General features: G+C 63.8%; 9 protein-coding genes across 9 annotated transcripts; 4 read left to right on the forward strand and 5 right to left on the reverse strand.

Moving 5' to 3' along the window:
- Positions 1-93: 93 nt before the first annotated feature.
- Positions 94-2,394, forward strand: COLE_03410 (uncharacterized protein; the record flags this gene model as incomplete). The annotated part of the gene is made up of 6 exons (XM_018425236.1): positions 94-127; positions 182-252; positions 289-426; positions 494-1,036; positions 1,079-2,335; positions 2,371-2,394. 6 exons carry the CDS (start codon positions 94-96, stop codon positions 2,392-2,394), a joined length of 2,067 nt encoding a protein of 688 aa, XP_018280559.1.
- A 281-nt stretch (positions 2,395-2,675) lies between these two features.
- Positions 2,676-3,137, forward strand: COLE_03411 (uncharacterized protein; the record flags this gene model as incomplete). Its single annotated transcript, XM_018425235.1, has 1 exon — positions 2,676-3,137. The coding sequence occupies one exon, from the start codon at positions 2,676-2,678 to the stop codon at positions 3,135-3,137; it is 462 nt and encodes a 153-aa protein (XP_018280558.1).
- A 1,562-nt stretch (positions 3,138-4,699) lies between these two features.
- COLE_03412 (uncharacterized protein) lies at positions 4,700-5,212 on the forward strand (the record flags this gene model as incomplete). The annotated part of the gene is made up of 1 exon (XM_018424977.2): positions 4,700-5,212. The coding sequence occupies one exon, from the start codon at positions 4,700-4,702 to the stop codon at positions 5,210-5,212; it is 513 nt and encodes a 170-aa protein (XP_018280557.1).
- A 104-nt stretch (positions 5,213-5,316) lies between these two features.
- Positions 5,317-6,294, reverse strand: COLE_03413 (uncharacterized protein; the record flags this gene model as incomplete). Its single annotated transcript, XM_018420277.2, has 2 exons — positions 5,317-6,167; positions 6,201-6,294. 2 exons carry the CDS (start codon positions 6,292-6,294, stop codon positions 5,317-5,319), a joined length of 945 nt encoding a protein of 314 aa, XP_018280555.2.
- An 861-nt stretch (positions 6,295-7,155) lies between these two features.
- On the forward strand, positions 7,156-7,530 carry COLE_03414 (uncharacterized protein; the record flags this gene model as incomplete). Its single annotated transcript, XM_018425234.1, has 2 exons — positions 7,156-7,280; positions 7,362-7,530. 2 exons carry the CDS (start codon positions 7,156-7,158, stop codon positions 7,528-7,530), a joined length of 294 nt encoding a protein of 97 aa, XP_018280554.1.
- A 633-nt stretch (positions 7,531-8,163) lies between these two features.
- Positions 8,164-12,328, reverse strand: COLE_03415 (uncharacterized protein; the record flags this gene model as incomplete). Its single annotated transcript, XM_018426491.2, has 3 exons — positions 8,164-10,650; positions 10,683-11,611; positions 11,647-12,328. 3 exons carry the CDS (start codon positions 12,326-12,328, stop codon positions 8,164-8,166), a joined length of 4,098 nt encoding a protein of 1,365 aa, XP_018280553.1.
- Positions 12,329-13,032: 704 nt separating this feature from the next.
- Positions 13,033-15,254, reverse strand: COLE_03416 (uncharacterized protein; the record flags this gene model as incomplete). Its single annotated transcript, XM_018425233.1, has 2 exons — positions 13,033-13,264; positions 13,318-15,254. 2 exons carry the CDS (start codon positions 15,252-15,254, stop codon positions 13,033-13,035), a joined length of 2,169 nt encoding a protein of 722 aa, XP_018280552.1.
- Positions 15,255-16,359: 1,105 nt separating this feature from the next.
- On the reverse strand, positions 16,360-16,935 carry COLE_03417 (uncharacterized protein; the record flags this gene model as incomplete). Its single annotated transcript, XM_018422519.2, has 3 exons — positions 16,360-16,403; positions 16,588-16,614; positions 16,650-16,935. The coding sequence occupies 3 exons, from the start codon at positions 16,933-16,935 to the stop codon at positions 16,360-16,362; spliced, it is 357 nt and encodes a 118-aa protein (XP_018280551.1).
- A 791-nt stretch (positions 16,936-17,726) lies between these two features.
- COLE_03418 (uncharacterized protein) lies at positions 17,727-25,150 on the reverse strand (the record flags this gene model as incomplete). Its single annotated transcript, XM_018424950.2, has 5 exons — positions 17,727-18,994; positions 19,038-24,573; positions 24,612-24,699; positions 24,734-24,993; positions 25,025-25,150. The coding sequence occupies 5 exons, from the start codon at positions 25,148-25,150 to the stop codon at positions 17,727-17,729; spliced, it is 7,278 nt and encodes a 2,425-aa protein (XP_018280550.1).
- Between the last annotated feature and the right edge of the window lie 17 nt (positions 25,151-25,167).

A 25,167-nucleotide genomic window follows, 5' to 3' on the forward strand; every position in this document is an offset into this window, starting at 1 on the left:
AACGTCGGCAGTCTGGAATCTTCAGCACATCTAGCATCATCGTCGACCACCACACTCCCCGGTCTTCGTCTTGAGCTTGCAGGACAGGCCACCATGGAGGCCTCCATTCGCGAGCCTAATATCAAGTGTGCGTCCCTCTCCGCTTCTCGTTTACTTGTCAACATGCGACAGCTGACGCCAGACTTCACCCGTTTGGTTCAGTGTGCAGCCAAGTACGGCGATGACTTGTGTATGAGCGCAACAAGCGAGTCTGTGAGTTTCGTGCTTCATGTGCTCATCTAATGCAAGTGCGACCTCATCGTAACCAACTCGACCAAGTCTGCTTACGTGTGCTTTGCGCTTGAACCGGCCTTCTTCTCGCGGTACAAGGGTTCAGGCAGCGCGGCCGAGCAGCGGCGCGGCGTCAAGTGCCAGCTGTACGCCAAGGTAGGTCATATGTCCATAACACGTCCTCATTTTCTGACCACTGTCTGTTCTCAACGTCCTGGGCAAGGCATCGTCCGTGAACACTGTGGAGCGCGTCGACCTCAAAATATTTGACCCCGAGGGCGGGCTGCGAGCGCGGACAGATCACAGCGATGAGGACTCAGACGACGACATTCGTGTCGCGTCGCGAACCGCACATCTCGAGCTCAAGCTTGTATACCACCATGGCAAGCCCTCCCGGAAGAAGTTGCAGCTGACATCAGGTATTACAAAGAAGCACATCCTTCACCTTCATCCCAGTGAAGGTCTGCGTGTTGTTGTTGACACTGAGTCACAGCCTTCCGGCTTTCTCGTGTCAGCGCGTACCTTGCGCGACTGGCTCGACCATTTCTCAATCGCATTCACGTCGAGCACATCCAGCAACGGCCTGGTGCGCGGTGACTCGCATCTGGCATGGCAGTTCACCCAGGGCCACGTTAAGATCAAAAACTATGAAACAGCCACTACAAGTATGCTCGCAACGGAAGTCACGCTTGATGTCCGCGACTTCGGTCAGTACATGCTTGAACAAGACGTCGTGGAGTTGTCGCTGCCCATGCGCGAGTTCAAGGTGAGTCGCTTCGTTGCAATACAGTGCACTCGTTGACCTCAGGGTACCCTGCAGCTCGCGGAATCGCTCGGCATGGATCTTGACTTCTGGTTTTCCGAGGCATCTCAGCCTATGGCCATGACCTCGACTTTCCTCGGCAATGATCGCTTCGGCAATGAGACGACGCTGTTCAAGATCTTCTGCGCTCTCGCCACCACTCAGACTGACGCATTCAGTGGCGCACCAGTGCCCGCCAATGGCACCCTGCGCGAGCGTGCACCGGCCAACGACCTGGCCTCTAGGCGGAGCCAGAGCACTGCAGTGAAGAGTGAGCGGAGCGAGTCGGTAGCCAGTGATCGAGGGCCTAAGCCCAACACGGCTTCACGCCGCACCTCGGCTCGACCACGCGCGAGCCTGACCATGACATTGGAACCGGAACGGCCGCCCCCGATGGTCACCGTCGTCGGAGGTGGCATGTTCTCGGCATCGCAGAGTGGTGGCCCGGATCGACCAGAGCCACTGTTTCAGCCCGGCCCATCGCAGGCCAGCTTGCCGTCCATGTCCCAGCGCTTGACGCAGCAAGAGGTACTTGACTTGGCGGGCCTGGGTGACCTTGACCTTGAAGCGATGCTGGACGATGATAATGACGACATGGACGACATGGGCGACATGGGTGAGCATCCCGAGGTGCCCCGGGGCGGGGACATTCCGAGCGGCTGGGAAGACATCGAGGCCGACTTCAACAACATCCCGACACAGCGAATGTCGACTCAGAAAGACGACATTGCGGCGGCGCAACAGCAGGCCTCGGGCAACTCTTCGAGCATATCACAACGCCAGTTTAGCTTATTGCACGGCGGGTCAGGCTCAGAGAGCATACGCCCAGTCGAGCCGAGCCGAGGCGGAACTTCGCTGGACACTGAGTCGATTACGCGGACGGCTTCGCACGAACTTAGCGCGGGGTCTAAGCTTTCTCGCGAACTGAGCCGCACCGAGCCGAGCGGCGTGGGGAGGGGGCTCAAGCCGCCACTCAAGCCAAGCGGCCCCGATAATGCCCAGGGGCTTCAGCACGATCCAAGTCGTGAAATCAATGTCGGTATGGCGCTCCCGGAGAAGCGCAGCGTCATCGACTACGGCGGTAGCCGCCCGGGCTCTCGCGAGCTCACCCCCCATGAGAACAATCGCCCGTCTAACAGGCGCAACTCGAGTGGCGGCCGCGACTCCAACTCCAACTTCCAACCTGACCCCACATTCTTTGGCGATGAGACTGTGTTGAGTGACGACGAGTTGGGTCCTACACAGGTGCCGAGCGGTCGAGTGGTGAGGAATGATGGTCAAGAGGCGCTGACGCCCAGTTCGAGACGCTGTTCGACGACTAGAGCTTGTAGCATTGTCCGACGCGACCTGGGAGACTTGTGCCATCGTGTATGTACTAGTACTGAGGCTCCGGGGAGTGGCACGACCCGACGCACGGACATCGGCGATGGCTGTGTAGAGGGTTTCGCCGTGCTTCTCTACCCCCGCTTCTCCACGTAAGGTTCGTCTCTCGTTACCTTGCGAGAGTGTGAGGACGTATCGCCTTAAAGCCATGTTGTCTCACTCACCACCTATTCCCTAGCTCCCTTCTCCATCGTCACTCAATCGCGCTGCTCACGACCACATGGCTATCGAGCTCCCCGATCCCAGCGCGGCTCTCCTCTCAGCAGACGGCCAGACGCTCTGGGCTCCAGGCGCCTTAGTGGCGACTTGGGATCTTCCGGCCGGCTCTCGCACAGCCTGCGGCGTCTTCCTCCCCTTCCCAGCGCACGCCCTCAAACTCGCCATAACTATCCTCACACTGTCTCCCACGCATGTATATGTGGACGCGGAGACGGCACGCACCTTGGTCGCGCTGGAGGCATACGGAGTCCCCGTCCTAAATGCGCTCCTTGACGCTAATTCACCCCCCGCCATATCCTACACACTGCTGGCGGTGCGCAACATTATGGCGGACAAGACGAACGAGGGCTACAACACCGATCGCTTCCGTCCCTCCCCACCACTTCCGCATGCAGTCCCGACGTGGTGCCGCCTCGTCCTGGAGGAACGCGCGCCGCACGCCCTTCGCGCGCTCGATGCATAACACGGAAAGCTCTTCCGTACGCCATCATTGAGCCACATATCACAATGTTTGTGTGGTCATGCGACATGCGACACAGGATCTGACGTCACGGCATGCGGAGTATATTTCGCGGAACTCTGACCATCCCTCATCTCTGGGCTTCCATTTCCATCGATCACGTCGCCTTCCGTGTTTCCACATACCATCCGAAAAACTTGCGGCGCGTGACTACTGGACTGGATCAGCTGCCGGCGAGTACTTGTACCTCACCTTGCCACCGTGTAAACTCATATCGTACACTCATCGCCACTGATCCTCTCATGCTCACAATGGCCACGGCAACGCCGCCGCCCACCCCTGCAGCTTCAACGCCCAAGTACGGTGCAGCGGGTACCTCGTACTCTTTCCCCAGCTACCTTGGCCAACCTATCTCGCCCTCTTTTGCCCGTGCGCTGCCAAGAAGCGATTGCCTCACACCACCGGTGCGCCCCTCCTGCCCACATCAAGGCCTGAATGGCATGCCTTCCGCCTCCGTCCAATTCGCGTCAATGTTCCCACCTTCTCTTTTCGATGCCCTCCGCTCCCAGGAACACCGAAGTCTCTCACCTCTGCCCGCGGGTACGTCGCAGTCTAGCCCGCCCCGCTCCCCCGCCTCCGTCCCCCGAACACCGAGAGCGCCACATGCCCAGCTCACGCCAGAGCTGGGGCAGCCTGCCCAGCCGCCAAGCCCTCCCACCCCGGCCTATGCCCCCTCACGAACTCCGCCACTAGGAACGCTAAAGCTCGCGTCGCGTGCGACCGGCGTATCTGTGGACGAATCGATTTCCCAAGTTCTCGCAAAGAACACCCGGGCGATGTACAGGGTGCAACGGGCCGCCACGGCCCGCGCTGCGACCTCCCTCAGGGAGAGTGGGCTGCAGTAGCGTATTCTCACAGAACAATGTACGCTTGTTGGAAAAACGTGCGTCGGATGTACGCTATGCGGATTCGTGCGGAACGCCAGAGTGCTCTGTTGGTGTGCTCAATCAAGCACGCATTTCGCGAAGGCATTTCCAACCGCGTTCGCGCGCAGCGTCCTCATTTCTTGGCAGCGCTTTCATCCAAATCTATTGCGTTGGCACGATGATTCGAAAGTGGGGGAGTAAGCTACGCGCCTCGTCTCTTAAATGACGTGCGGGCGGATCTGCGCCTACCTTCAGAACATTACAGCCACCACAGTCAGCAGTGTCCACATGGACAGGTCGGTAAACATGGGGCCGTAAGCCACAGGGCGAGCGCGCTCGGAAGCTGAGCGCCTTCTGGGTCCTGAGCCAATCATCACAGAAGAGAGCAGGGAACGCAGTCGCGTGTTAGGGCGGCGTCAGAGACATGCGTTGCAAGGAGGAATGCCTTCGATACTCCAGTTTAACAGCCAATTCACTCTGCAACTCCCACGCCGCCGTTCCCACATCTGGAACGAGCCCCGGCCATTACAGACAGCATCGCGTGACAGCTCGCCTCCGGTGTACGCGGTCGCCGGGATCTCTTAACAGCTCCACTGATGCACTGACGGACGAGTCTTACCCGCCAACGCCCCTCCATCAATGACACCAGCCACGCCTCCCGCCTCCCCAACTCCCATTATTAAATCCGTTCGCTGCCCGTCGTTGAGCGAGCCACCTCCGAGCAATCCACCTCCTTGGCTCATCTCGCCCGTCTCCCCCACCTTCATGCCGGCGCCCACTGACACACTCGATCCACCGCCATATCCCACTGATCTCGAGGAGGAATACATGCCCTCCGGGCGAGCAGCCACGCCACCGCCAGACGACTGCCCCTCCCCCCTCCCCACGATCCCTCTGAAGGCCAGCCCTCCTCCTACTCTCCCTCCCAGGCCACCAGCCTCGGCGGGACCCAGCTTTCGTATCCCTCCGAGCATTCCCAAGCGGCCTGGCCCACCATCTCCCATCATTCTCAGTCGCGCACACAGCGTTGGACATGTGGCGCACAGCTCGGATGCCAACCGTCCGCCGGCGGCGGCGGCCGCCGCCGCCACAACGTCAACCGGAATACTGGAGGATCAGGAAACGGCGCCACCCGCCACTGGGCCACCCTAGATGCGCGGCGGACCACTATGGCCACCATCATGGGACAGGCGCATGTAGGACAGGAGGCACCACGCCTACATCTTTACTGTAGTATACACAGGCATCATATCGAGCTAGCGCGTCCTCGTGCCTCCGAATCCGGAGGCGCTCCGCATCTCTCCACCACCCGGCTCATCGTCACGCAGTCCACGCGGGGCGCGAGAGATGTCGAAGGCGTCTTGTGCCCCGCCACCTCCCATGCCGCCGAGCCACCCGCGGCGGCCTGGCTGCGACGGTCCAGCTTGGGCGTTCAGGGGCACCTGCGGTGCTGGACGCGTTGCGCGATTGTACGCCGCGGTCGCGGCCGCGCCGGCGGCGAGGCCAGTCCAGAAGCCAGGACCAGACCCCGTGCCGGAGGAGGAGGCGGTAGAGTCGGGGAAGCGCTTGTACGGAGGAGGTGCGTCGCCGCCTGGATTCGTCCACCACCACCTCCCGTCTCCTCCGCCGCCAGGCCCCCCTCCTCCGCCCGGGCCTCCTCCTCCTCCTCCTCCACCACCACCCCCTGCTCCTCCATGGCCACCGAGCCGCCGTCCGTCTCCTCCAAACGCGCGGCGGGGCCAAAAGATCTTGTACAGGACATAGACCGCGCTGGCGACGAAAGCCCACCAGATCAGATTGTCCCATATGTCCTTTGATCCTGCCGTTAGACACCGTTGGCGTCGATCCAGCCTACCTGCAGCTGGCACACCGCGCGCCTCAATGGAAGGCACGAGTTCGTACTCGAGCGCACAAGACCCAGCGAGGATATCGGAATCGCCGGGCTTGGCCCATCCCTCGCAGACGACCTCGAGCTGTCCGAAAGAAAGAGAGGACGGGAGGTCTGCGGTGCAAGCCCACTGCGGCGACACACCGTCATGCCCCTCCTGCCGGCACTGGACCACGCGTGGGGCGTATTGGCAGTACTTGCCATTGCAGGTCAGCTGAGCTGGGTGTTAGTGTGACCGGAGGATATACGTACGGACAGCCTTGGTGCGCCGCGCCGTGGTTTTGGCACCCTGCCGGAGTGTTAGGGTGCGCACTGCGCTGAGTGGCACTTTGCTGTGTTTCGGCATGTCGGCGGCTTGGATTGTTTGGTTCAAGGGCGGCCGAATTGACGGGCAGCCTGAAGTGCGATGGAAGGTTGATGGGGGGTCGGAGGTGCGAAGCCTGCGCTTGAACTGTGTACGGCGCTAATATCTAACTCGCCACGATTGCGCGGCGTCTTCGCTTCCTCTCGCTTCCTGAGTTGATGAGGTGGCAGAATTATGAAGAATGCAGGTTCCACGTCGATAGAGGACGACGCTGACGCACTGTGATGCCGAGTTTGCCGCTGTGGGGCCCAGTCACGTGACGAGGCAGCGGCCTCACAGCTGTGTCTTGCATTCCCCCCTCTCCATTGCAGACTAATCCCCTTCGCCGGATCGCAGGGCATGGGTGAGCTGGGGCTATACACCAATGCCGCGTGAGCCGCGTGATACTACGTCTGGAGGTTTACGCGAGGCGAGCTCACACTGAAAGGTCGTCCCGAAGGTGTGCAACCTGAGGGCGACACTGATAAGCCGTCTCCGCATATCCAGCGCTCCGACTCGGATCAGTCACGCAGTCGCGCCGCCTTTTGCGTCTCCCTCGACTCGTTACGATATCGATCTAGGACGGATACCGCCTCTGCTGCAACTTCTCGTCGCTGGATATCCGACACGCGGACTCTCTCCGGTGCGGAAAGTCATTATGAACATTCGAGCGAGGCGGGACCGGGACCTGACGTCAGTCGCGGACATACGAGCGTGAGAACATCATGTACCGCGCAACGTCCCAGTGCCTCCAGTGACTCGCTTGCTGCAAGTGCCGTGATGCATGCGTCATGGCCTCCCGCCGGTATAAAGAACATGCTCACCTCACATCTCCTCGCCCCCTCCTCACTGTCCTAATCCACTATGACCCACCACGGCGACCACCACGACGGCACTGACGGGCGCGCTGTTCCCGGCCACGTCGAGATCCCGAACGAGCGCGCGGCCGAAGAGGCACTCAACTCTCCCACCGCGGTCGAGGACCCGAAGTGAGCCGCCCACGACCGCTGTCGATCTTCTCCGCAGCGCCGTTCGTCATTCGGCGCATTGTTCCGCATCGCTGACATCAGCTACGTCAAGGCAATCTACAACTCGTACATCGAGAACAAGAAGAAGCAGGGTGCCGGCACGGACGAGATCAGCACCAAGCTCAACTACCTCGAGCTCAAGTTCCCGCACTATGACCACATTGCCGCGCAGGTCCGCGAGAATGCTGGGCTGCCCAAGCGCCCGGAGTAAGGTTGTGATAGCAGAATGAAAGCGTGCAGCGGGATGTGGGGCCGGCCGGGGGTCGGGGCCACGTATGTCGCGGCACCTGCGGAGCTGATTGAACTAACTGCGTTAGACGACGAGCCGCGCCAGCCTCCAGTTTTCCGGGAGAGCGCCGATGAGCATGCGCAGAGCCGCTGAACAAGCTAAGGACAACAACGGCGCACCCCCTCCTCGCCATCATCATCATCGGCGAGATGGCCGAGCGGTCTAAGGCGCTGTGTTAAGGTGTTCTCTACGAGCATCCGCAGTCTTCGGACGTGGGTTCGAATCCCACTCTCGTCAACAGGGCATTCAGTTGCTCCAGCCAATCTTTTATCGCTTTGCTCAAGCACTTGGAAGTGGCCTCAACGAGAGGGAGACCCGGAAAATTGGCTGACGAGATTGCTTGGCATTTGGTTCCGCCCAGGCACGGGGCGTTGGTATGCTTATTTGGCGGGGGATCGTCGATTCATGATGATCACCCCGCAGCATCTACATTCACAAGCGGCAGAGATCTACAGACGGCGCGTGGAGCATGTGACGTCGCCACGCAGTGCCAAGCCCCGCGCTGCAGCATTCACACCGTTGACATGTCGTTATAGATCTACAGCGTCCTACACCCTACACCCGAGGCACCATCGCCAGCGCGGAGCGCACCTGCCCCTGCGTTCCCTGGCTCGCGCGGGCGCGCCGCCCGCGCCCCACGCGAACACCCCAGTGCGCGGGCGGACCGTTCTCCTTATCGAGCGGGCGAGACCTGGCCGAGGTCGTGCTCGTTTTGCTTGTATCGCACCTGCTCGTCTCCGAGTTCGTGCGGTCGCCCAGCACGGCGTCGGCCTTGCCCTGGGCGAGCGCGGAGCATCCCGACGACGCGGAAAGCTTGCTGCGCGAGGACATGCTCGTCTCGAACACGACGGTCGCGCTGCCGCGCGCGCGCCGCAGCGCGCGGCCCACCGGCTTGTCGGCCTCGTGCGACGCGTCTTGCGATGTTGGGAACGAGTACTCGCGCAAGCTGGCGAGCGTTGCTTCGTACGCTGCGCCGGCGCGGAGGGGCGAGTACGTCGCGCCCGAAGGGAGGGGCGGGTGCGCCGTGGGCTCGGGGACGAAGAGCGTGTTGGGCGCGGTGGGGTGGTCCACTGTGCGCCGAGCGGGCTTGGGGATAAGGTGCCGCCCGAATGTGGCTGTCGCGGGCATCGCGGGCTTCGCGGGGCTCTCGTACAGTCTCTCGTCGGCGTCCGCGAAGCGCGAGCTGCCCTCGGTCCAGCCGGACGCGTCGGCGAAGCGGCTGCTTCCAGTGGGGTCTGTGGCCTCCGCCATCCCCGAGTCCAAGCCGGAGTCCAAGCCGGAGTCCAGCCCCGCGTCCAGCCCCGAGCCCATCGTGACCGTCTCGCAGCTGCTGTCCGAGCGCACGGAGAGGCGGGCTCGACTGTCGCGGCTGTCGCCGCTCGATTCGCCCGCGTCCCGCAAGTAGCGGCGGTGCTTGGCCTTTTCGACGAGTGCGAGGGCGCGGAGGCCGCTCGCATGCGACTGCGCGCTCGTGTCGGGCGTGCACGACTCGGCGCGGCCGACGCTCGCGACGGCCCCGATGGCCTTGGCGACTTCGGCGCGCTGCGGCGTCGAGCGGACCGCGAACGTGTGTGTGCTGTGTTCTGGGCGCGAGATCTCGGCGCGCTGCGGTGCGGGTTTGTGCAGGTTGTAGCCGTGCGCGCACGGAAAGCCCGTAGAGGAGACGGGGCGCATAAGCGCCGCGGGGAGTGGCGGGGGCGGGGGCGGGAGCGCGCCGTACGGCAGCGCGAGGAGGTAGCTGAGCGGCCGGGGGGGCACGGCGGCCCACGACACGCTGGCGGACGAGTGGCTCCATGACTTGGGCCGGGGGAGTTCGTCAATAGAGGGCAAGGTGGATTTGCGGGACACGACCGACTTGGTGGACTGGCGCGGCGTCCAGCCGTCCACGAGGGCGTGGATCCATCCGGCGCTGCGCGCGATCGAGGTGTCGGCTTCGTGCGACGCGCGCGCCATCGCCTCCCCGTCGAGCCGCGTGCTCGGCGCATGGCTGATGGAGTGCGCGGCGTATGCGGGCCCGCAGTAGCGGTCCGGCAGCGGCGGGTGGGGCGGGAGCCCCATCTCAGCCCAGTCAACGCTGAGGTCGAGCTCGATGTGGCTCGCCGTGCTCCCCTTCGGCCGATAGCCGAGCGGCGTGGACGCGCGGGCGGGGTTGAACGAGGACGAGGACACGCGGGGGACGCCTTCGGTGTCAGGTACGATGCCGAGCTCGGGGCGGAGGACGCGGATGATCTCGCCCCGCCGCTCGCGGCGCGCAGGCGACGCGCTCGAGTCGCAGTACGAGTCGACGCGGTAGCTTGCGTCCACGTCGGCGTCGGCGTCCGCGTCGAGCGTGCGGCGCCGCGTAAGCCGCTCAACCACGGCCGCCTGCAAGCTGTCTCTAAAGATGAAGCGCTCGGGGCCCGAGAGGTCCACGAAGCTCGGGCAGCGCGCGGTGAGGCGCACGGCGGAGCGGATCTCCGCCTTCTCCATGCTCACGAACGCGGCTTCGTCGCCGCTCATGCTGTCGTCGCGCGTGTGCGCGTCCACGCATATGCTTATGATGCCGCCGCGCAGGCGGGCCAGTTTGCTGCGTATTTTTGGGAGCGCGGCCGCGAGCTGCGGCTGCGGCTTGAGCAGTTCGCGGCGGCGGACGTTGTGCGTCCGCGCGGTTGGGGTCGCCGCGGGAGGGGGAGCGGCGACGGGGTCGGCAAGCACAGTCGGCGCAGAAGCAGGCGTCGGTACCGGGTGCATGTCGCGCGTCTCGCTGCGCACAGGGCGCGACGAGCCATACACCCCAGAGTGGGGGACACTCCAGCGCGGCATGCCAAAGTCAATCCGTGTGAAGTCGACTGTACGGTATGCGCTGTCGCGGTCAAAGTCCATGGGGACGGCAGTTGACGCGACGCCGGCGGCGGAGGGGAGGCGCACGGGCGTGGCTGCCGGGGTGTGGCGGGTGAAGAAGGAGGCGGCGGCGAGCGCGGGCGCCGGGAGCGCGAGGGCGACGGCGAAGGCCGTGAGCGTGGCGGTGTGCATGCCGAGCGCGAGGAGCGGGGCCGTGAGTCCCTGGTGTCAGTATGGTTGTGTGTGAGGCTTACGAAGCAAAGCACGAGCCCGAGGACGCCGAGGACTCCGCACACGCTGTCGACGCGGCGCCAGCTCTCCGACACAGGCGGGGCGTCAATCGTCACCCACTCGGACTCGGTGTCGCTGAGCTCGATCGGCCACCACGGCGAGCCAGGGGAGGGTGGGACTACCGTCGCCGGGGTTGTAGGAGTGTGGAATGAGTGCTGCGAGCGCTCGGCGTTGTTGGACGGGGCGGTCGTGCTCGTCATATCATGGACGGCGACGTGGATGCCATTGTCGACGAGCGTGAGAGTGTGCGCGCCCCCGAGGGCGGCTACACCGCTCGCGACGCCGTCGCTGGCGCCCGCCGAGCGGGGGACGGACAAGCGCGTAATGCTCGGGAAGTTGCGCGGGGGCAGGGGCTCGTTCGGGTCCGGCTTGAGGATGCCGACGACCCAGCCGTCCGGGCGCTGGCTGCGCTCGCTGCACTCCGCCGGCGCGGAGGATCGGCGGGCCGGGCTCGGACTCGGGTGTGTGGCCGATGGGCCTGACGCGTGTGTGGCCGCCGTGTGGAACGTGTTCGTCTCGCCGCTCCCGCTACGTTTGTCGAGGCCCAGTGCCGCGAGCGTGCGTGTCGTAAACGAGCTGCTGGAGCGGCAGTGGCCGAGAGAGTTGCGGAAGTCCCATTCGGGCAGCGTCGCCATCTCGCGCTCGGTGACCCACGAGCTCGGCGAGCCGACGGGCGGCTTCCATGCGCGCGCGGGCGTGCTAGGCGCCGCGCGGGGGGCAGACGCGGCGCGGAGCTCGCGCGGCGGGAGGATGCGCGAGTAGCTCTCCAAGAGGTCGGACTCGTGCGAGTCGCTCGACGGGAGGTGGGACGAGTTCGCCCACGTGTTGGACGGATGCGACGTATCTGAGCGCAAGAGGTCGCGGGACTTGCGCGCGTAGCTGACCGCCGCGGCTGGGGTTAGTGGGATGGGAGGGGAGGGGGCTCACCATACGACGCGGCGGCTTCGAACTTGGCGCCGAGATCTGGGCGGCGGCCGCGCCACGCCGCGATGCCGACGCCGATGGCGACGACGCACACAACGCCACCGGCTCCGAGGAGGATGTAGGCTGCGTGCTGCGGCACGCCGGCGCACGCGCCCACCAGCGCGGACGAGAGGAGCGCGGCGGCGAGGGTGGTGCGGACCACGGCGGTGTGTGTCAGGTGGCGGCCATGGGCGCCCAGGAGGGCGCGGACGGCCGTCCGCCCCGCGCGGAGGCGGAGGTAGACGCCGGCGGCGGCGAGGGCGGTCGCGACGAGCAGGAGCGTGCTCGTGCCGGCGAGGAGCGTGGCTTGTGGGAGAGTGGGGGTGAGTGGGGCGAGGCGGGGCGACGTGGGCAAGGTGGGCGAGGTGGGCGCAGAGGGGAGGAAGAGCGCGAGGAAGATTGCGCCGCAGGAGAGGGAGGTGGCGGCGGCCGCGCAGAGGGCGAGAAAGGTCGTGGCGCGCACGGAGAGGCGCGGTGGTGCGGGAGGTAGGCCGAAGGCTGTGCGGGGGAGGTCGCGGCGCAGGAGTTTACGGAGGGCGCGTTGGAGGTCTTCGCGGGAGATCTTGTAGGGCGGGAAGAGGTGGTGCGCTGCCGTGCCCAGCAGGAGGACGGCGGGCACGAGGAGGAGGAATATGAGGGGCTGCATCTTCGTGAGTTTGATGGGCCCCAAGGAGTTGCGGGGAGAGGTGTACTATGATATGTGACGAGAGGGAGTCAGTCTAGTCGAGGAGGATAGTGGTGGTGGCGCGAATGTGAGTGGTAGTTGGATCAAGAGGATGTCAGGTCGAGGGAGAGCTGCTGCGATGGCAGTCATTTTGAATGCAGCCCCCAGTCGTCTTGTTGATTGCGTTCCAATGTTTGTGCGATCGCTGTACATGAGCGTTGATCTGATGATCCATTAGTAAACTCGAGCTCGCCCCGCCCGCCATTGTCGATCCTCCCCGCCACCAGCATCGCTGTGGTCATGGTCATGCGCAGTAGTGCAATGTTAGTCCTACAACAATCTAGATCAACACAGACAATCCGTTTGCCGGCTCGTTTCTGATCGGAGCGTGGGGTCGTGTGCTATCATGGCGTGCGTCGTGGTATGCAGTGTGGAGAGGGGTGGCGACGCGGTGTCACCGGCCGGCGTGTGGCGCCACTTTTGCGAGCGCAGCTGGGCTGAGGTGGGGGTGCAGGTGGACCTTGCAAAGCGGCGAAGTAGTGGCATGCCGATGGGCTTGTCACTCATAGTCCGCAATCCACGACAGTCGACACTCAAGGTACTCTCTCGAGAACACGTGTCGTGCCCAACCGCTGGAGCTGCAACACGTTTGAGTGCAGCTGGAGGGGATGGAATCGTCTGCCGTCTTACTCCCTGGCGTGCAGACGGGCCACCATGGCCTCATCGAGTGCCCGTGCCTCGGCATCGGTGCCCTCGCTATCGTCGCCGAACTCGCGGCGGCGCGCCGCCCAAGCATCCTCGCTCTCAATGTCGACAAGCGTGGGCCACTGCGTAGCCCACTTCTTGCCGCCTCCGTTCACGTGGGCGGAGAGGAGAGTGGAGAGGTTGCGTGCGTACTCGACGAGCTGGAAGACGAGCCTGGCGTCAGCGTGAATGCTTAAGAATTCCCACCACCCTCGAGGTAAACTCACGAAACGTTTGGCCCAATCCATGGCGACTTGCCCTTGACATAGTCGTATGCGTCCTGCATGGTCTTGAGATGCCCGATGCGCTGGGGCGCAACGCCCGCCGCAGCGAGCGTCATGACGTATGCCACAATGAGGGTCGCAGAGCGCGAGACGCCGCACTGGCAGTGAATAAGCACCGGCATGCCTGCACGGCGGCGGATTTCAAGCCAGCGAATGGCCTCCCAGAAGCGCCAGTTCTGGTCGCGGTCAGCGCCCGTGTACGTCGGCGAGTTGACGAGCTCGTCGAGCGTGGCAGAGTCGGGCAGGTCTGCGAGGCCGCCCTCGCCGTGCGACCAGCGCAGGTGGGCGTACTCGACACGGGGCTGTCCCTCGTTCTCGTGCGCAGACAGAGCAATCTTGGGCTTGCCTCTGGCGTTTGATGGCCAGTCCCATGTGTCGACCGATGTGTTTGGGTCAAAGGGATTCTCAATCTCCTGGGCAACATTGGCGATAGCCACAGAAGACTTGCCGCGGGCCCAAGAGTCCCAGTGCCACACCGAGTCCTCGGCGCCCAGCCACACGCCAGGGATAATCTCGATGGGACCGTCCGAGTAGGGCTCGAGAGCAAGCAGGGAGGGGTAGGTGAGCTCACGCTCCTCGCTCGAGATCTGAAGAGGCGGCGATGTTGAGGGCGTACTTGATGCCGAGTCAGTCGCCGAGTTGGACGAGTTGGATGTGGAAGGCGACATGCCTGGCATGCTTGAGCTGGGACTGGTGCTGACAGCAGCGGCAGCGGCAGCGGCAGCAGCGGCCGCAGTCGCAGCATGTGCGGTTGTCGAGCAACTCCTTTCGTCGATGACGGCAAAGGACCCCCTTGGCCCAGGGTAAGCCGACTGGGAGACACGAGGGTCAATCTCCGTCTGGTGGGCGTACGCAGCGAGCTGAGCGCCAGCGCTCCGCATGCGAGTGTGCCCGCGGCTGCGCAAGGAGCCGTACGGGTAGGATGCGATACTGGGAGTCGGGGGTACGAGGGCGGCTGGGTCATTGAGTGCGAGGGGCGGAGCATTGGTGGTGATGAGACTGAGCAGGCTCGGCCTCCTGCCCGTCTTCATGGTTGCGCGACCAAGCGAGGACGTCTTGAGCGCGGGGGTGCGGGGTGGGCCGGGCGTCATTGGTGTTTCTCCTCCCCCCATAGGGTTTGGCGACACGGCGGTCGAGCATGTAACCGAGGGAGTTGGGGTCGAGTCACTGCTGGCCGTGTTGTGGAATGAGGCGGCGAGGGAGAGAGACAACCCCTTTGGATTTGAGCGTTTCAAGCTCAGCACGGGCGGAAAGGGAGTCGTCGTTGTCGTCGTCGTCGTCGTCGTCGCGAACGCCGACTCCTTGCGCGGCGAGAGATGGACGCCCTGCATTGACTGAACAAGTCCGGGGGTCAATGTTGACTCGTTGGGTGTTGTTGAGATGGACAACATGTGGCTGCCTCCTGGGGAAGGTGATGAAGAGGCGTGGGTCATGGTGGCAGTGAGAGGTATGTTGAGACGGAGGAGACCGCGCCCACGGAGTCTAGCTTTGGATAGGTGGAGAGCAGGGGTTGTTGAGGGGGCAGCAAGCGACTCGGACGCAATGGCGCGGCTGGAGTCGACGCCGACAGTCGGGAGGTCGACGTCGATTGGCTCGGCTTGAGTAGATCGAGAACGCTTGATGGGCGAGGGCCCATTGATGGTAAGACGTGGGGGATGGTGTGGTGTGGTCGGTCTTGACCGTGGGCGCTTGCCGAGCACCGAAGACGGTGAGGAGGGGGCGGCGGCGGCGGCGGCGGCGGCGGTTGTGGAGAGAATGGGTAGTGTGGCGAGTGAGGGGCGGGGGGAGCGGGGAGTGGAGGGGCGGAAGCGCGCGCTAAAGTGCGGCGAGAGGGGTGAGAGTGTGGTGATGGGGGAGATGGGTGACTGCACGCAGAGCATTAGATCTGTGTGATGTGGGTGTGTGTTGGCGGCGCGGGTCGAGTGGGCACCAGGAGGAGGGGTATGTGATGTTGGTGATGATGGCGAGAGACGACGGCGGCGGCGACGAGTCATGGAGATATAGGAGGAGACAAAGAGCAAGAGACGTGGCCGAGGGGGGGGCGCAGCGAGGGGAACAAATGTCAGCAATCGCACAAGATGACGAGCCAGTGGGCCAGTGGGATGTAGATGGTGGTGGAGACAAAGACGCAGACTCCGTGGTTGTGGATGCGGAGCAGATGGAGCCATCGGTGCACAGGAGAAAGCGTCTCAACGTGCGATGCGAGCTGAGAGCTGAGAGCTGAGAGCTGCGAGATGCGAGCTGCGCAGACGCCAGTGCCCAACCTGTCCATGTCGACAATGTCGGAGCGAGCAGGGGGGGGGGGGGGGGGCAGGGGGAGGGGGGAGGAATGGACAATGTGGGACAAGAGAGAGAGGCATATGCGCAGGGGAAAGAGGGGCGACGACAAGCCTCGACCTCGCAGTTGCTCATGCGTACTGTACAGTTGTCGTCGTCGAGTGCTGCGCAAGACGCAGGGCAAGCACGGATGCGACATGCAAACTGGGTCACATCATGGCGACTCACCATGGTAGGCGGGTGGGCTGTGCACGTTGGTGGTTTCCGTGGATCGTCGACTGTCAAACAGGAGGCTGCGCCCGTTGTTGTGCGTGGGGCAAGTGGGGAGTGGGCTGTGTGCGAGAGAGCTGTGTAACTTGTGCTGCGTGGCGATGAAGAGATGGATGAAGAGATGATGATGATGATGAACAAGAAGAGGATGGAGACGAGACGAGACGAGACGAGCAAGGCAGTGCCCAGTTGGGGGGTTCAAAGGATCAAAGGGATGCACAGCTCTCCCCCTCCACACTTTATTATTATTGAAATAACAAGTATTAGGGCCGAAGGCTATTATCTCCTTACAGAAAGGAGGCGTCCTCAGGGAGGCAGGCTCAGGCGCGCAGGGCATGTCGCAGACTCTAGGGTTCCGTCGCAGCTCCGTAGGCTGTGCATTCTGCATTCTGCATGCTGCATTCTGCATTCAATCTCTGCATCCTGCGTCTTCCATCGTTATGTAGAGGGCCACGTCACTCTCTCGGTACTCGATGCGCTGCCTGCCACGTCCATGAGCTCATGAGATCTTTCTCCATCTCCCGGCCAGCGGGGAATGGCATGCGTCGGGGAGAAGGGCGCAGGGGGGGGGGGGGGGGGGGGGCAAGGGGGCGCGTTTCATCCTCCTTCTTACCTCATCCAGGTGTTGCCCCTTGCATCCCCCTTGCGCCCTCGCGAATCACCCACCCTGAAACTGTGTGGCGCCAAGGCATACTCCCTGATCAGCCTGAAGGACTGTAAATACTCACCTCGGAATAGTCTCCCTTCTTGCTGTTCTTGTTCTTGCTGCTCTCGCTGCTCTTGCTGCTCTTCACGAGGCATGCGGCGCTGCGTGGCGGCCCTCGGCGATCCTCCGGAATACCATACCTGGAACCATCGGGGTGCAGGGTGAGGGGGGGAATCTGTCAAAGGAAAAAGGGGAAGCGGAAATATCACCAAGAAATTCATGTGAGGAGAAACAAGAGACGCCAGGCAGGTGGCCATCAGCAAGCAACAAGCAACAAGCAACAAACCAACAACGCCAGCCGTAAACATGGTACCAGGGGCAAGCGTATCATCCATGAGTAGGCATTCTGGGCATTCTGGGCATTCTTCGTCACCTTTCCCCCCTCCCCATATCGTAATCAAGAGGGGAATCCGACCCAGCGATACAGAGGGTCAAGGAGAACAAGGGGGCTACCGCTCATAATGACTACATGTATTCTGCAGAACGAACAGCTTCAACGGTCACCCCTCTCCAGTCTGATGCCCTCGCTGTGTAACATCTCCCCCTCGCTTTACAGTATAATCATCTCGCAATCCTTACATCTTCATGTAGCCTATCTACCCCGACTTGCCAAAGCTGCTGAAGCTGCAACGTCAGTATTCTCTCCAGTGTCCGTTTCAAAGTGTCTGTGGGACCCGGCAGCAACCGCTGGCGACAAGGGGGGTATATTACGGAACCGACAACTCCACCCAGCTTCCACCATAACACAGGGGATGAATGGCAGGTGGGACGACGACGGCGGCTGGAAGGAGTGGCAGTGCCAGGTGGCCACATGATGTCGCACCATATGGCACGCACGCCCTCCCTTCTCAACATGTCTCAGCTCGGCACGAGCCGTGATTCTCAAGGAGAAAGGACAGCCAGGACCTGCTTCACCTCCTCACTATTGCAGGGTGCAACACGATGCAATTCACGCCCATCACCGGCCAGGCCAGGCCGACGCCACCGCCACGTCCCGAGGCCATTCACCGGCCCATTCCTCCATCCTCCAGCCTGTTCCGGCCCCTTCCGGATCTCTCTCTCCATGGCACGCACAAAACCATGCCTGAACCATCTCAACTCACCTGACGAATCCAGTCGGCGCCTTGTGCTCCTCATCCTTGGCTTTGGCCGGAACGATGCCGCCAAACAGCGTGCCCGAGCTGCCCGTGGCGGGAACCACGGGCGTCGTGCTGAGCTTGGCCGCCTTCCCATGCGACGTCTTGCTGTTCGACGTCCGTAGCGAGCTCCGAGGCGCGCGCTCTGACGGCAATGTCGAGAAGGTCGAGGGCGACAGTTCCAGTTTTATGCCTGCAAACCCTCCGAAGCCCGAAGCCGGGGGCGTCGCGGCTGGCGTGGACGGTGCAGCCGGGGTAGCAGCCGGTGCTGCGGCCGGGGACGTTGACATGGCTGCCGGAGCGGGGCCGGATGTCGGAGCACTGGATGAAGTCGGAGCCGTCCTGGGCGCTGTAGACGCAGGGGCACCCGTAGAGCGCGTTGCGTCCCCCAGACCGCTCTTCGACTGGCTGAAAGCCCTCGGAGGCGCACTCAGCTGCACCGAGCCCGGGATAGGGACGGCGTCGAGCATGACAGGTCCCCGGGCGACAGATGCATGTGCGACGAGCGACGGTCCCACCTTCGACGTCATGGCCGAGGTGGAGGTAGACGCCGGCGTGTCGCGCGAGATGAGAGTCACAGGAGCGACCTTGCCCCCCGATCCCTTCTCACCGTTGGTGGCCTGCATGAGCGTGCGCGCAATGCTGCGCCGGCGCTCCCTGTCGTCCTTGGCAGCGGCGCGCATCCCATCAGTCGGCTGGAGCGAGGGTGAGCGGGTGGATGCAACAGGCTCCAGTTCGGGTGTTGCCGGTTTGCGCGGAGATCCGTGCGCGATCGGTTTGGCATTCGCGTGGGCCGGACGCTGGGCTGGCGTCGGGGCGGCCCAAGCGGCGCGCACAGGCGGTGACTTCGGACTCGAGGGGAAGGGGGATCCTTCACGCGATCGAGGCTCGGACCCGTCGCGCACGCGGAGGGCGCTGACGCGACGCGAGAGGTCGTCGACCGTTCGCTGCCGGTCCCGGATAGCGACATCGACGTTGCGCACAGAGCGCTGGATGCGCTCCAGGGCCGGCTGGGACGAGTGCGAGGTGCGTGGGTTGCCGCGCCGTTTCAGACTCGCAATCCCGGCGTCAAGCTCGTCGAGGCGCGAAGCCGTCATGTTGACGACCTTGCGCAGGCGTGTCTGGCCAGCTGCCTGGGCTGGCGACAGCTCTTTGATCTGCATGGCCTGGCCAAATGACGGGTCCTTGCGCGCCTTGAAGAGCTTATCGGCCTGCCCGGTCTTCATATCCGCTTTACTGTCAGCACCAACAACGAGAACATGGATGGCACTCACTCTTCAGCATCCGGCTCTGCAGTTGCGCGAGAGTAATGTCAGACTGGCGCACCTCGGCCCTCACGGCCGCAAGCTGCGCGCCAAGTTCGACGGTCAGCGCGTGCACAGTGTCCAGGGCGGAGAGGGGCAGCGCATCGTGCTGCGCAAAGTTATCGATGCTGGGCGGCGGGAACGTCTCGGCCTCAACGGCAGCGTGGTGCAGCTTGTTCGCCTGCAGAGTCTTGCCGAGTCGGCCGAGGTCCTCGCCGACATCCGCAATGAGAAGCTCGAGCGCGTCGCCCATGCTCTTGGGTGTCTGGGAAGGTGCGACAGTACCCGTCGGCACAGGGCGGCGCGCAGGCGTGGTGAACTTCTGCACGGGCGGGGTTGGGTGGGGAGCGTCAGTGGGTGCCGCCTGCTGGGCGAGAGCAGGTGCGGTCCGAGCGGGCTGCGCAAAGAGCGGCTTGCCGCCAAAGACACTCGCGGGCTGCGCTGTCGGCGCAGGAAGGTTCTGAAGGCTGCCAAACACGCCAGGCGCAGGCGTGGGCGCCTTCGTGCCCAGTTGGAAAGGCGAGGGAGTCGCGCTGGGCGCGACGGGGCCTTGGGCAGGCGTGGGCGGTCCGGTGTACGACGGGCCCATCGTGCCGAACGGTGCGGGAGTGGCCGGGGTCGATGCTGAGGCGACCGTGCCGAAGAGCGATGGCTTCTGCGCTGCAACTGGGGGTGCGGGTGTCGCTGCCTTGCCGAAGCCGCTGAAGAGTGAGCCAGGTGCGGCGGGCTTGGGATTCGCGGCCGCCGGGGTTGTCGGCAGACCGAAGCTGAAGGGCGAGGCGGAAGCAGGGGCGGTGGGCTTCTCCTCCTTAGTGGTCGACGCCGCCGGTTTGCCGAAGTTGAATCCTGCTGACGGGGTCGGCGGCTTATCGGCAGGCTTTCCGAACAGACCAGCGGCCGGCTTAGCCTCCTCTTTCTTGGCCCCAGGCCGCGGTGCCTCGCAGACCGTACACTGCTGTGCCGAGTCTGGGTTCTGGAGCATGCATGTGTCGCACGTCCACTGGCCCGACACGGCGCCACCCGTCGACGACTTGACGGTCGTCGGGGCAGCTGGAGTCTTGCCAAACGAGCCGAAAAATGAACCGCTGGGAGCAGTTGGCATGCCAGCTGGAGCGGTAGGCGATGTGCTGGCGGGGGGCGAGGCGGGCTTGCCAAAGCTGAAGCCGCCGCCAGCGGGCGGGGCAGGGAGTGCCGGGCCGGCGGGCTTGCCGCCGAAGCTGAAGCCACCAGCGGGCGGAGCGGGGCCAGCGGGCTTGCCGCCGAAGCTAAATCCGCCAGCGGGCGGAGTGGGACCGGCGCCCGCGGTCGAGGGTGGAGATGGCGAAGCTGTCGATGCCAGCGTCTTACCGCCAAAGCTGAAACCGGTTGACGGAGCGGCGGGAGGCTTTCCACCGAATCCGAAGCCGCCTGCCGGAGGAGCAGGCAATGCGGCCGGTGAAGCGACATTAGCCTTGGGGGCTGCACCAGGCTTCGGGGTCTCGCAGACGGTACACTTCTCTGTAGCGCTTGCCGGGTTCTTAAGCATGCATGTGTCGCACGTCCATTCGCCGGCAGCGGGGCCGGCCTGCTTGAACGAAAACGTGGGCTTCGGAGGCGCAGCGGCCGGGGGAGGGGCATCCGCCGCCTTAGCGCCGGGCTTGGGCGCCTCACAGACCGAGCACTTGTCCTTCGCCGTCGCCGGGTTCTTGAGCATACAAGTGTCGCACGTCCACTCTCCAGGCACCGCGGCAGGCTTGGCGAACGAGACGGCAGGCTTCTCCAACTTGGCCTCTTTCTTGTCGTCGTTGTCCTTCTTGTTCTCGGTCTCCTTCTTATCGTCGCTGTCCTTCTTATCGTCTGTCTTCTTCTTGTCGCTCTGGTGAAAGGAGAACGGCTGTGCGCCAGCCAAACCGAGACCGATGCTGCCGAAGCTGGACTTCCGCGCTTGCGGCGATGCCGCGGCGTCCTTGGACTCCTCGTCGTCTGTCTTCTCGCTCCGCTCGCTCAGCGCACCACCCGAGCTGTCGTCATCCCCCACCGTCTGGGCGGCCAACGGCGAGCTCGTCTTCGGCGCGTGCTTGAGCGCAAAGGCGGGAACTCTCGGCGGCGTTGCCTGCGAGGGTGGGGGACCCATCCTGCTCAGCAGAGAGGGGGTTCCCGACGTCGAGGCGGAGCCTGCGAACCACGTAGGCGACTTGGGGCGCTTTGGAGATGTCGTTTCATCATCCTCGTCCTCTGTCTCGTCATCCTCGGGTATCGGGTCCATCTCGGGCGGGAGGGAGGAGAACGAGCGTCTAGAGCGGAGCGGCTCATCGTCGTCATGCTCGTCGTCGCCAGGCGAGCCATCAGAGTACTCCTCCTCGTCTTCGTCATAGTAGTCGTCGTCATCATCTTCGTAGTCGTCCTCAAGGAACTTCTTCAACTCGGGGTCCTCAGGCGAGGCCACTTCGGTTGAGGCTTCGCCAGTCGCATTCGCAGGCTTGTCGGCGTCCACGGCATGCTTCTTGCCCTCTGCCTTCGTCGAGGTTCCGGGCTTGGTGTCGGCGTCGGATTTGGACGTGTCATCCGCCCCTGTCTGGGCCTCAGCCTTGTCGTCGGCCTCTGGAGCTTTGCTCTGGTCCTCAGCCTCAGCCTTGGGCGCGGGCGCGGGCACATCAAAGCCCTTAACCTCCTCATCGGGCGACTTCTGTTCATCGCCACCGATGGAGAACGAGATCTTCTTGGAAGCACTGGCGACCTTGTCGTCAGTCTTGGAGTCGGAGGGGGCCGTGGGCTTTTCGTCCGTTTTGCCCTCCTTAATGTCGTTGTTATCCGGCTTGACGTCCTTGCTGTCCTTCGCATCCTCCTTGGCTTCCTCCTCGCTCTCCTCGTCCGTGAAGTCGTCCTCGTCGTCCGAGTGCACACCAAATGGCTTGTCAAACTTCTCAAACTCCTTGGGCTTGCTGTCGGCAAACACGCTCTTGCCCTTCGGCTCGCTGAACGCGCTCTCCTTCGTTGCGAACGCGCCAAAGCCGCCGCCGCCAGAGAACGAGCCGAAGCCGCTGGCGGGTGCGGACGCGCTGCTCGACTTGGCGGGCGCGGCCACCTGGCCAAAGCCTGAGCTCTGCCCAAACGCGGGCTTTCCGAACGAGCTCTGCCCGACTGCGGAAGCCGGGGTCGTGGGCGCCTTGCTCAGCGCCTTGGGCGTGCCACTCGACAGCGCGGCGGGGCTGGACCCGAATGTGTTCTTGCCCCCGAAAGCGCCGAAGCCACCCGATGTCGCGGACGCAAAGGCTGTCGCGGGCTTGATGAAGGAGCTGGTGCTCGACTTGGCAGGGGCGGCGGGCTTGGGTGGAGGAGACGAGGGCTCATCCTCGTCTGACTCTAGACCGGGCACGACGCCGGGCTTGTGCTCCGGCGAGGGCGAGTCGTTGAGTCCGGGAACGCTTGAGGACAGCGTGGAATCCAAGCCGCCGAGGCCAAAGGCGCCGTCGTCCTTCTTCTCCTCGGCGGGAGCAGGCGCCGCAGACGTAGAGGGCTTGCCGAAACCGGTGAATGCGGGTTTGTCGTCCTTCTTTCCGAACGCGGAGGCGGCTCCGAAGGCAGAGCCAGAGCCAAAGGCGGAGCCAGAGCCGAAGGCGGAGCCAGTGCCGAAAGCGGAGGGGGAGGCAGCAGGCTTCTGGCCAAAGCCTGTGAAAGCGGGTCTATCGTCTTTCTTGCCAAACGCGCTGCCGGAGCTGCCGCCAAAGGCGCTGGTGCCGAACGCGCTGGTGCCAAACGCCGAGCCCGAGCTGGGAGAACTGAACGCGCCAAAGGCCGACTTCTTCTCTGGCTCAGTGGACACCGTGTCCTCCTTCTTCTCCTGCTTGGGCTGGCCGAAGCCGGTGAACGCGGGCTTGGCCGGCACGGACGACTGGCCGAATGCAGGCGCGCCACCTGCGACGCTCTGGCCAAATGCCGACTTGGGGGTCGAGGCCGGCGTGGTCGAGCCGAAGGCGGGCTTGCTCTCGTCCTTCTTCTGGCCAAACGCGCTCTGCCCGAAGGCCGAAGTGCCCGAGTTGCCAAACCCACCGAAGGCTGGCTTACTGTCACCGTCCTTCTTCTCATCCTTAGGCGTGGCCGGCTGGCCGAAAGCGCTCTGGCCAAACGCGCTCTGCCCGAAGGCGCTGCCCTCCTTCTTCTGCCCAAACGCGGTCTGGCCAAACGCAGAGACACCAGCGGAGCCGCTGCTGCCAAACGCGGGCTTCTGCTCCACCTCCGTCTTCTTCTCCTCCGGCTTCGAGGCGAAGGCGCCGAACCCTCCGCCGTTGGATGCCTTGCCGAAAGCACTCTGCCCGGACGAGGAGCTGGAGAACGCACCAAAGCCGCCCTGTCCAAATGCAGACTTGGCGGGTGTCGTCGTCGGCGTGGTGGACGTAAATGCGGACTGTCCAAACGCCGAGGGCTTGGTCGGTGTGCTGCCAAAGGCTGACTGACCGAAGGCGGAGGCAGTGTTGGATGGAGTCGACGCCTGGCCGAAGGCAGGCTGGGTGGTGGTCGAGGGCTGTCCGAAGGCTGATACGCCGAACCCAGTCGCAGGCTTGTTGGTCTGGCCAAATGCGGAGCCAGAGCCTCCGCCGAAGCCTAGCGAAGGCTTACTCTGGGCGGGAGCCGCCGCGGCGGATGTGGGCTGCGTAGTCGCGGCGGCGGGCGCCATCATGCTGGGGTACGCGCCAGCATCGGGGTTCTGCACATCAAACGACATGATGAAACCTTCCTGCGAGTACGTAATGAGACGCGGCACCGGCGCGAGGTCGGGGAGCTCTTCGCCGCCGACAATGCCGCGCACAATGTGCTTAGTGCTGGTCAAATCCAAGGCGAGACCGATGGGGCTCGTGTCGTCCGACACGCCGACTTTGCCGGCGGGCATGATTGCGCGCGCTGTCTCGTCGAGCATCACAGCTTCCCAGGTCGGGTTGGTCTTATCCGGCGCAGGGAGGCCGCGGAGGACGCCGATTTCGGAGGCAATAGCAGAGAGGAGGAACGCGAGATGCTTCGAGTTTCCCCAGTCCTTAAGACCAACGTAGTGCCTGTGCTGCGCGGAGCGGCCGGAGAAGCCCATCTGGTCGTTGATGTCGTAGAACTTGGTGTAGGTAATTTCGGCGGGGGTGCGGTGGATGGCGTAGATTGCGAACTCTTCGCCGTCGCCATAGCCCGCGAGGAAGAGGTGGTTCTCGAGCCACTGCACGAAGGTGGGGTAGTACCCTGCTTCAAGCTCCGGCGGGGGCGGCACCTCGCTCTTGGCCACACCCTCGGGGGTGTACTGCACAAGTTTGCCGTCGCGCGTACCGACGACCATCTGCTTGCCCTTAGCAGACCACGAGGCTGCGGTGAACGCGCCTGCAAGCGGAGCGGAGGGCACACCAGCCTCAGTATCGAGAAGCACAAAGCCCTGTGACGCCAGGAGCGTCACATACTTGGCCTGCGGCTCGGAGGGTGCGGCGGGGTTCGGCACGACATCGAGCATCATGTCGGGGACGCCGCTGGTGATAGTGGCGTAGGGAGTAGTCTACTGTCAGCAGCTAGCGCGCGATTGATCCCGCTCACGTTTCCTGCTACGAGGTCAGAGGTCTTGTATAAAAGAATGCCTGCGCCAGCCGTCGCGACGACCAAGCGCTCGTCGCCATATGCGAGGCTAGCATTAGCTCGATCGTGGAGGCCACACTCACCGCACCCATACGGGACGCGCGGGCAGTGCAATAGTCGCAATTGGCGATGACGCCGGCTGTGCGTCTTTGGCAGACTTCTCCAGCAGCTCGTGGATCTGGTCCAGGCGGTGGACGCGGACATCCGTGTTGCCACCAGCAAACAAGAGGTTGTGGGTATTGCTGAGCGCGAGCAAGCCGCACTCGGAGGGAAGGCCGTCGAGCGCGACCTTGTCCTGCACACGGACATTCACGTCGTGGTTGGTGCGCACGAGTCTGAGCCACTGCCGTCAGCGCTGTTTCACGGTCGCGCACCTCTGCGTCGACGTCCTCGCCCTCGACGAGGCGGGTGCGTACACCTCCGCTGGCAGGCGCGGCAGGGGCCGGAGGCGGCGGACCATCGTCCATAGCCAGCGCGCCGAAGGCGTTGCTGGTGAACATGGTTCGTGGCTGGTAAA

The sequence above is a fragment of the Cutaneotrichosporon oleaginosum genome (assembly GCF_008065305.1).
Source record: "Cutaneotrichosporon oleaginosum strain ATCC 20508 chromosome Unknown ATCC20508_contig03, whole genome shotgun sequence".
NCBI classification, from domain to species: domain Eukaryota; kingdom Fungi; phylum Basidiomycota; class Tremellomycetes; order Trichosporonales; family Trichosporonaceae; genus Cutaneotrichosporon; species Cutaneotrichosporon oleaginosum.